At 44.6% G+C, this 10,024-nt stretch overlaps 1 protein-coding gene and 1 long non-coding RNA gene across 2 annotated transcripts; both read right to left on the bottom strand.

The window, feature by feature from the left end:
• Window positions 1-541: 541 nt before the first annotated feature.
• marcksa (myristoylated alanine-rich protein kinase C substrate a) lies at window positions 542-5,098 on the bottom strand. The gene is made up of 2 exons (XM_034162000.1): window positions 4,715-5,098; window positions 542-2,292 (listed from the first exon to the last, which is right to left on the bottom strand). Exons 1-2 carry the CDS (start codon window positions 4,811-4,813, stop codon window positions 1,606-1,608), a joined length of 786 nt encoding a protein of 261 aa, XP_034017891.1. The 5' UTR covers window positions 4,814-5,098; the 3' UTR covers window positions 542-1,605.
• A 2,445-nt stretch (window positions 5,099-7,543) lies between these two features.
• LOC117503076 lies at window positions 7,544-7,681 on the bottom strand. The gene is made up of 2 exons (XR_004558472.1): window positions 7,650-7,681; window positions 7,544-7,599 (listed from the first exon to the last, which is right to left on the bottom strand). It is a non-coding gene; the product is annotated as an uncharacterized LOC117503076 (long non-coding RNA).
• Window positions 7,682-10,024: the final 2,343 nt, after the last annotated feature.

The raw sequence follows: 10,024 nt of genomic DNA, 5'->3' as shown, positions 1-10,024 counted from the left end.
TCTGATTCTCTACACCCAAAGCGAACAATGTGATTATTAACTGTCAAGATGACAAAGTATGACAATTCTAAAGTCCGTTTTAAGGAGAAATGAGATAATCGCCTCATTTCACTATTGACAGACTGAAGTGACGTAGGCGCAGCAGCACATCTACGTGCTGCTGCGCTCTGATCGCTTCCTCCGTCTTTTATGAGGAAATAATGCAAAATTTATGTGTAAATGATTGTTGTACAAAAGCTTCAGATATCTGTCACTGAGATAGATGATGACTGGAGGCATTTTGAAGCAGAAATGAGGTGATAATTGGTGAACCGCGGCCGACGCATGCACACTGAAGGCAGGACAGATTGATTTTTAGTGGGGGGCCGTTCAGTCGACGACACCAGAATCCTTCCGGGAGTCCAGCGATGAGCTCGGTGTAAACTGATGTCTGTGGGTTATTCTCATACCAGTTATGGAAACCATTGATTGTTACACACAACAGCGCCCTCTACTGCCAGAGGGTTTTCTTCAAATGTGGAAAAGCCAACAAATGCATACCAAATTTTCTTCACATTTATTTTTGCTTTTATTGTGCGCACAGAAAAGTCGAACACCTTAAGCAGAGGAGTTTAATAGCAATTTTTTGTAAGCAAAGTTACATTCCATCTCTAAGTCAAATTGATCAAAGCCTCTCCAGTATTTACAAAAGAAAGATAAAAGACAAGATGCTACACAAACATCGCATCTGATAGATTCCTTAATTTGTGGGAGACGGTTAAAAAAATAAAAGATAAAAACAAAGCATCATCAGAACATGCCACAGCATAGAAACAGGAACCATTCCACTTATCACAGCTTGGTTGAGTTCAGCATTGCTTCAAAGGTCTCAGGATGAAGTTTGTGTCGTCGTCTTAGAAAAATGACCCGGTGGAAAAGAGAGAGAGAGAGAGAGAGAGAGAGAGCTGCAAACTGGATGTGCTTCTTGAGATCAATATTTCATTTGTACAATAATCACAGTTAAAAACACCCCGCCTATACATACTTACAATAAACCATAAAGCCTATACAGCTGGTAAGTCTACGGAATCACTGACGGCTAATGAGACGTGAGAGCTCCTACGGGTCGAGATGACTTCCTAAACGCTAACTCTGGGAATTTTTTTTGGACTTAGTGTTGCAAACTGCAGTGTTGGATTGTGGATTTTTGTTGAAAGACTTCCTCTCACAGTCTGTAGCAGACGCCTCCTGCCCCCACCCTTCATTTACATTCCAGCTCCGCCCCCTCACCTTCATACCACAGGTGACAAGTTTACATTTTGTATAAAATTCAGAAGAGAGAGAATAATACTGATTTAAAAAAACAAAAAAATCTGGCAGAGTGTGAAGGTGTTTGATCCATTTTATGTATTTAAGAAGCCACCCGCCTCCGTGGCCCATCGGGCCGCGCTGGGTTTTGTGTGAGGGGGGAATGGAAATAAAAAGAAAAGCTTTAAAATATCCCTGTTTGTAGAAAAGTTCTTCAAAGCCACCGATGGTGTCGCTCTGACATACAAACAGGGAAATGTTTTTTGATTATCGCTATCTCTCGCTCCGCCTTCTACTCCTCGCTCCACCTCTCCATCCTTACTCGGCAGCGGCTTCAGCCGGAGCCTCAGGTGACGCTGCTTCCTGTGGCGCGGGCGCTGCGGCCTCCTCAGTTTTGGGGGTCTCCTCAGCCACGGGCTCAACGGGCTTCTCCTCTGCCTTTGGCTCTTCTGTGGGTGTGGCTTCTTTGACCTCCTCTGTGGGTGTGGCCTCCTTGGGCTCCTGGGCGGGCTCCTCTGCTTCCGCCTCTGGCTTGGCCTCTGGGGGACTTGCTGCCGCCTCCTCCTTAGCCTCCTCTGTGGCCGGAGCGGCTTCCCCCTCAGCAGACTCGGCCTCCTCTGCGGCGGTCGCCTCCGCAGCCTCGGCCTTGGCCTCCTCTGTGGATGCCACAGCTGCCTCTTCTTGCTCCGCCCCCTCGCCGGTCTCCTTTTTGGTCTTCTTGAAAGAAAAGCCACTGAGTTTGAAGGACTTCTTGAAGGAGAAACGCTTTTTCTTCTTCTTAGGGGTCTCATTGGTGGTTGAAGGAGTGGCTCCGTCTTCTGGCTTCCCTGATGCGTCTCCCTCAGCAGGGGGCGCTGCCTCTACTTTGTCTCCATCCGCTGGCACTGCCTCTGTGCCTTCCTTGAGAGTCTCCTCTGCGGCGGCACTGCCGTTGGCTTGCACCTCCTCTTTCTCAACTTCACCTGCTGCAGAAGCGTCTCCATTTACTTTGACATGACCATTTTCCTAAAGAGAGAAATAGTGAGATCATGTTGTGTGCAGCTGGATGCAAAACAGTTTAGCAAGTCAGAATTTTTATTACAACAAATTAAAACTGCATTTTTAAGTGTTTATTCTTTAAATGAATATTCTTGTTTTAAGTTGCCTGTAAATTTCTAAATGGGTTTGTTTTTGCACATTTAATCCACAACACAGCAGAATCTATACAACAATCTAAAGAGGTTGTTTTTACTACAGCATCAATTTAAAAACAACAGAGTGACTTTTGTCCATCAAGTTACCTAAAGGGGTGGCGAGCTGTACATATAGCCGCACAGTGAATTTCTACTGGTACGTAGCATCTCTCTCATTGGTCAATATAGGTCACGTGATCATAAAGCTACGTATTTTCACATGTATTTCCTACTGATACGTAGATTAACAAATATAACCACAATCACTAATCCTCATAGCCCCAACAAGACTGCGCTACATACGAATAGAATTTTGAATAATTAACTTGACTACCTACGAATAGCCACTTCTTTCCCTAAAATCAAGTGGTTTAAAAAGTGATCGCTTGATTTTTAAGTTGTACTGGTGCTTAAGCAAGCCAGTATTTTGTTTTAAACAGAGTTTCAGTGATTATTCATAATAGAAAATAAATAAATTATTTGACTGCAGCTTCTTAAATATGGATATGTTCCATTTGCTCCAATCGGGCACTAAACTGGGTACCATATTTTCCGGAGTATAGATCACACCCGATTAAGAAAAGCATCTTGAAGAGTAAAAACCCGATATACATGTCAAACCAAAGTATAAGATGCACCTTTTTTTCTGTATCAACAGCTCAATAATTTGGGATTTTTGTACATTGTAGTGTACTTCTTATTATTGGAGTTTATTTTGTTGAGAGCTTTGATTTCTGTCAAAATCCAATGTAGTTACTGTAAATATTATGAACAACAAATGTGTGATTTTTTTTTTTTTGGTATACAAATCACAGCGCCTCCCAAATGAGTTACCAAAAAAAAAAAAAAAAAAGTGCTCACAACACTTATGCTCAGGGAAAATATGGTATCTTTGGGCTACAGAACAAACAAGACATTTGAAGGAGTCATCATTGACCCTGGATAAAATTGGTCAATATTTTTAATCTTTTCGACATTTTGTGGACTAAACAGCTAATCCACTGATTAAGAAAATAATTAGTTACTGCCCTGGTTTTAAATGTTTTATTTTATCATGCTGTACAGACTTATAATCACAGATTAAACAGCAAATATTTAAGACGTTTTGTTCAGATTTTTTTATTTCTTTAATGGTCCGGGAGCACACACCAATACCATGCTTTGCTGCATCCCGAAAACCACAGAACTACCTTGGGTTCTGGATGGCAACCACAGAGGCAGCCAGTTGTTGGTTTAATATAGCCATTCAAAAAAAAAAAAAAAGTGTAATTTGACCTGATGCTGCCAAACTTTGAAAGCTCTGTTGTGTATCCCTAGAGGTCAGGAAGAAAACAGCAGCTGCTCTACCTTCTTCATTTTGTGCACTGACATTATGAAACAATCTACCAGCTATAACTGCACAGTCAGATTTGACTGCCTTCATTAACACTAAAAAGAGTTTTCTCTGCTGTTTACAGCCATGATTGGTGGAGAATTTTTATATTAAGACCTCAACTTTGTATTTCTATCATTACAATAAGAGTTTAAGTGTTGGCATTTTGATTTTCACTGCTCTTTATAATGTGAAGCACGACATTGCTTACTAAATGTTTAATTACAACAAGCTGCTGACGGACACAAGGGGGCAGCAGACACCAACAAAATGAAACACAAAATGAACCGTGGCAAAACGAGGGGTTTTATTTTTGCCTCTTGGCTGAGTCGATTATCACACAGTCGTGATGCGAGACGAAATAAACTTTAAAACACACACACGTGAAGAAACTGAGTCACTTTGGAGTGAATGTCGTGACAGGCTTGCAGTGTGTTAAACAGGCCGCCAGGGGGCGGTGCGGCCGCACAGCAGAACAGCTGCTCTTTTAAACAGCAGATGCTCTTCAGAGCGCAGAGAACAAAGATATAAAATGTGGACGGCGCCTGAATTCGCCGTATTTACGTTTTTTTTTTAAAGAGTGTTTTTCGTGTGGGGAGTTTGTGGGAGTCGGGGTTTGTGTGTGGCAGCACTTTGCAGCGCAGCATCGCGAACAAAAGGCGTGGCGCTGCTCTTTGTTAGAGACGCGCATCTTCAGCAAATTACAACCGAACCAACCATCTACACACAGAATAATAAATTAAAAATAACCCAGCGCAGTAATCCAAAATAATTCTATTCAAATTACTGCCAGCCCCTCGTGTTAAATGAATAAAATAACTGTTGTTGCGGCTGCAATAATAATAATAATAATATGCGTAATAATTGTAATTAATGGTCTCACCTGGCCGTTCGTCTTGTTCGGTGAGGCGGCTGCAGCCTCTCCGGGCTTCTCGGCCACCGTATCGCCTTTTGCAGGCGTCTTGGCCAAACTGGCTCCCATGCTGCTTTTCGCTCCAACAAAGAAACCAAAGCGAACCCCCAAAAAGGCGAACAAAGACCCGGCAGCCTTTGTCGAAGCGCCCCTCGGTCTCTGCGGGCAAAACGAGTCCGCCGACTGGTTTCTTTTTTTTTTTTTTACACGAACACAGGAGGAGCTGCCAGATGAGGAGAAGTCATAAAATCCTAGATGTGTCCCTGTCGCCGTAGACAAGATGCAAAATGGAGAAATTTCCCTTGTTGCTAATAAGATGCGGAGTCCAACGCCCAAATCCACAGATGAATGAGCGCCGCGAGTGATGACGACACCGCGCTCCGCCTCAGCCAATCACAGCCCGCGGCCACGCCAGCGGGCGGGGCTCGGCTCAAAGAGAGCGAACAATAGATTGTAGCGCTGCGTTCAGGGAACGTCGGAATACACACACACACACACACACACACACACACACACACACACAGAATTGTGCAAAAGTTTCAGGCGCTTTATTTATTTTATTAAAGGGCTCTTATAAGTTTACTTGGATCTTCTTTATTCAAAAATAAAGATCATAGTACAAGTCAATGCACACACCAAAGTACATACATTTTTTTTTAAATGACGGATATAACACAGTAAAGTTAAAACACTTATTTCCATTGTGGGCCATATATTTCAAGTGTTGAACCATTTATAGTCCAGTAAAACACTCACTCACTCACTCACTCACTCACTCACTCACTCACTCACTCACTCACTCACTCACTCACTCATCTTCCACTGTTTAGTCCAATTAATGAGACTATCCCAGCAGTCATAGGGCGTGAGGCGGGTTCACCCTGGACAGGACACCAGTCTGTCACAGGGCCACATACAGACAAACAAACACATCCACACCTACAGACAGTTTAAAGTTTCCAGTCCACCTAACCTGCATGTCTGTGGATGTGGGAGGAAGCCGGAGCATCACAAACATGGGGAGAACACGCAAACTCCACACAGAAAGGTGGGAATCAATCCCATGACCTTCTTGCTGTGAGGCAACAGTGCTAACCACTAAGCCACCGTGCTGCCCCACTAAAAACCTAATTAGATTTATTTATTTATTTAATTCTGGAGAAGGAAAACCAAGTATAAACTTACAAAATCGACTTTTCAGATGTTAAAATTGTTTATTCTATGTGACAGATGATTTTAAAAACGTGATTTTCTTATAAATTACAGTAAACGAATTATGATTGACCATTTTAAAGGCAAAAAGTGTTCACATTTTGTGTATTTGTGACATCATGCTTTGATGTGTCACCTTTGAAGAAACAGTCAGCGTGTGTTTCTGTATTTCTGCGCTTGTTTTGTCCTTCCTGATGCAAATCCAGCAGGCTGTTTCAGAAAACAGGTTTAGTGAAAACTCAAGAGTTGTTGGAAACTTTGGGGTTTTGGTTTCAAACAGCCAGTTGCTGTGGTAACAGTCTTTGGAGCTAACCTGCTTGCTGACAGGTTGGGTTCCAGTAGCCGAGTTTCTCCTGTTTAAGTCCACTCTCAGACAGAAGGAGGTCGGCTCTCAGAGATGAGGTGCCCATTCCACCATGAACCCGCTGATATCGAAGCACAGATGATCTCTAATTAGAAGTCTCCTTCAGCTGAGTGTCATCAGACCTCACTTCCTAATGATTATCAGTTTGAGCGTTTCAGTTTTTCAAAACAAGCTGTCATTGATCAGAAGAATATTCTAGCCTGTGCCACATGGTGAATGTGGGGTCAGATCTCACTGTGCTGAATGAAGTGGTCTACACACCACTATAGAGGCACAATAACTGATGCTGGCGTAAAGAGGCGGTCAAGGGTGTTTGAGTTCCGTGATGATTTCTCCCAGCAATCTTATTTTGTGAAGATCTTTTTAACCTGAATCAGCCAGAGTTGCGTTTTAGACTGTCTAAAACCAGTTTTATCCCATTTACTGTGTCTAAAAGTGTCTAAAAGTGTCAAAAACTGGTGAAAACCTACAAAGTCCTGCTATAAATTTCTATGTCAGTGTCATATATCCACTGTGTAGCCCTTACAAGATGTACTGCCATCTATACCTGTTGTATGCTCATTGTAGACAGCTGTTTATATTGTGGCAAATCTGAGATAATGTGGCAAAAAACATTTGGTCAGTGGGAAAATCTGGAGAACTTGGGTTATGGGTGGGGGTGGGGGGGGGTTGGCACAATATTAATAGCATGCAAACTGATTGATAAGACTTTTAGATCATTTAATAAACCTTCCACATTTATATTTTGCCACATTCTGTTTTTGCCACAAACTGAGTTCCTATTTACCCCACACGGGTCAAACTATGTTGTTGTTATTAACATGCTTGTCACATATTTTATTTATGTAATTTTATGTGATTGTTATACTTTTAGACAGATGTTTTCCTATTTTAGACATATTGTGTGTTGTCTGAGTCTACAGCACAGTTTCTAATTTACTTGATTTGTCTATGTGTAGAACTTCGACTGTTACATCACTTGATCGGCTGTTATGTATTCAAATTATTTTCTGAAATCCGTCTGTCTGTCTATATATAATGCATTTTAAATTAAAAACAAAATGCAAACGTTGACTAACGGGAACACTTTCATGGTTTCTATTTTTATTTTTATTAATACTTGCACATTGCCTCACTCAGCAGTTTTCTGCTAATGTATAAATATACACTCATATTCTGCAGACAAAATCATTATTATTTCTAACGTTACTCAGACATTTTTGCACCTGTTGCCATGGTGAATCTTATCTGTGTTCCATTGATGTGGGCTTTTTAACACCTCATACACACACTTTATGAACTCAGATCAAATGAAAAATCTGTTTCCACTTCAGATTTAGTCAAACCAGAGTTTGGGTTTAACCGGCTTTCTGAAACAACAAAAAACTAAACACAATGCTTGTTTTTACACTCAGTTTTCATAAGTTGAAGGAAAGACGTAAGACATACATAATTTGTGTTGTTATCCAGTTTTTTAAAAAGAATTCCTTGTAAATGAAGCAGTTGATGAAGGCGAATAAAACACTCAGGCTTGATTGCTTACAGCAGCTCAATTCTGTGGACTGGACATCACTGTGGGTTGGACGTCACTCTGGACTGGACATTACTGTGGACTGGACATTACTGTGGACTGGACGTCACTGTGGACTGGACGTCACTTTGGGCTGGACGTCACTGTGGTCTGGATGTCACTGTGGTCTGGATGTCACTGTGGGCTGGATGTCACTGTGGACTGGGCGTCACTGTGGACTGGACGTCACTGTGGACTGGATGTCACTGTGGGCTGGATGTCACTGTGGACTGGATGTCACTGTGGGCTGGACGTCACTGTGGGCTGGATGTCACTGTGGACTGGGCGTCACTGTGGTCTGGATGTCACTGTGGTCTGGATGTCACTGTGGTCTGGATGTCACTGTGGTCTGGATGTCACTGTGGGCTGGATGTCACTGTGGACTGGGCGTCACTGTGGACTGGACGTCACTGTGGTCTGGATGTCACTGTGGGCTGGATGTCACTGTGGACTGGATGTCACTGTGGGCTGGACGTCACTGTGGACTGGGCGTCACTGTGGACTGGATGTCACTGTGGACTGGGCGTCACTGTGGACTGGATGTCACTGTGGGCTGGACGTCACTGTGGACTGGATGTCACTGTGGGTTGGATGTCACTGTGGGTTGCACGTCACTGTGGGCTGGATGTCACTGTGAGCTGGATGTCACTGTGGGTTGGATGTCACTGTGGGCTGGACGTCACTGTGGACTGGACGTCACTGTGAGCTGGATGTCACTGTGGGTTGGATGTCAGTTTGGGTTGGATGTCACTGTGGATTGGATGTCACTTTGGGCTGGATGTCACTGTGGGCTGGATGTCAATGTGGGCTGGATGTCACTGTGGACTGGATGTCACTGTGGACTGGGCGTCACTGTGGACTGGACGTCACTGTGGGCTGGATGTCACTGTGGGCTGGACGTCACTGTGGACTGGATGTCACTGTGGACTGGATGTCACTGTGGGCTGGATGTCACTGTGGGCTGGATGTCACTGTGGACTGGACGTCACTGTGGACTGGATGTCACTGTGGGCTGGACGTCACTGTGGACTGGATGTCACTGTGGACTGGATGTCACTGTGGGCTGGATGTCACTGTGGGCTGGGTGTCACTGTAGACTGGATGTCACTGTGGACTGGATGTCATTGTGGGTTGGATGTCACTTTGGGCTGGATGTCACTGTGGGCTGGATGTCACTGTGGGCTGGATGTCATTGTGGGTTGGATGTCACTTTGGGCTGGATGTCACTGTGGGTTGGATGTCATTGTGGGTTGGATGTCACTTTGGGCTGGATGTCACTGTGGGCTGGATGTCACTGTGGACTGGATGTCATTGTGGGTTGGATGTCACTTTGGGCTGGATGTCACTGTGGGTTGGATGTCACTGTGGACTGGATGTCACTGTGGACTGGATGTCACTGTGGACTGGACATCACTTTGGACTGGACGTCACTGTGAGCCGGACATTACTGTGGGCTGGATGTTACTGTGGGCTGGACGTCACTTTGAGCTGGATGTCACTATGGGTTGGATGTCACTGTGGGTTGGATGTCACTTTGGGCTGGATGTCACTGTGGGTTGGACGTCACGTTGGGCTGGGTTTCACTGTGGATCACTGTGGGCTGGGCGTCACTGTGGACTGGGCGTCACTGTGGACTGGATGTTACTGTTTGTTGGACATCACTGTGGACTGGACGTCACTGTGGACTGAGCGTCACTGTGGGCTGGACATTACTGTGGGCTGGGTGTCACTGAGGACTGGACGTTACTGTGGGCTGGACATCACTTTGGACTGGACGTCACTGTGAGCTGGACGTTACTGTGGGCTGGGCATCACTGTGAACTGGATGTCACTGTGGGCTGGACGTCACTGTGAGCTGGACGTCACTGTGAGCTGGATGTCACTGTGGGCTGGACGTCACTGTGGACTGGACGTCACTGTGAGCTGGATGTCACTGTGGGTTGGATGTCACTTTGGGCTGGACGTCACTGTGGGTTGGATGTCACTGTGGATGGGATGTCACTTTGGGCTGGACGTCACTGTGAGCTGGATGTCACTGTGGGTTGGATGTCACTGTGGGCTGGATGTCACTGTGGACTGGATGTCATTGTGGGTTGGATGTCACTTTGGGCAGGATGTCACTGTGGGTTGGATG

The sequence above is a fragment of the Thalassophryne amazonica genome, chromosome 21, assembly GCF_902500255.1.
Source record: "Thalassophryne amazonica chromosome 21, fThaAma1.1, whole genome shotgun sequence".
NCBI classification, from domain to species: domain Eukaryota; kingdom Metazoa; phylum Chordata; class Actinopteri; order Batrachoidiformes; family Batrachoididae; genus Thalassophryne; species Thalassophryne amazonica.
Note: the sequence above shows the minus strand (reverse complement) of the source record. Positions and strands in the feature narration are given on the sequence as shown.

Bases quoted from the DNA above. Each gene is read 5' to 3' on its own strand.
- marcksa (XM_034162000.1), bottom strand. From the start codon at position 4,813: ATGGGAGCCAGTTTGGCCAAGACGCCTGCAAAAGGCGATACGGTGGCC. The intron at 2,293-4,714 runs GTGAGACCATTA...TTCTCTCTTTAG, and splicing joins CGAACAAGACGAACGGCCAG to GAAAATGGTCATGTCAAAGT.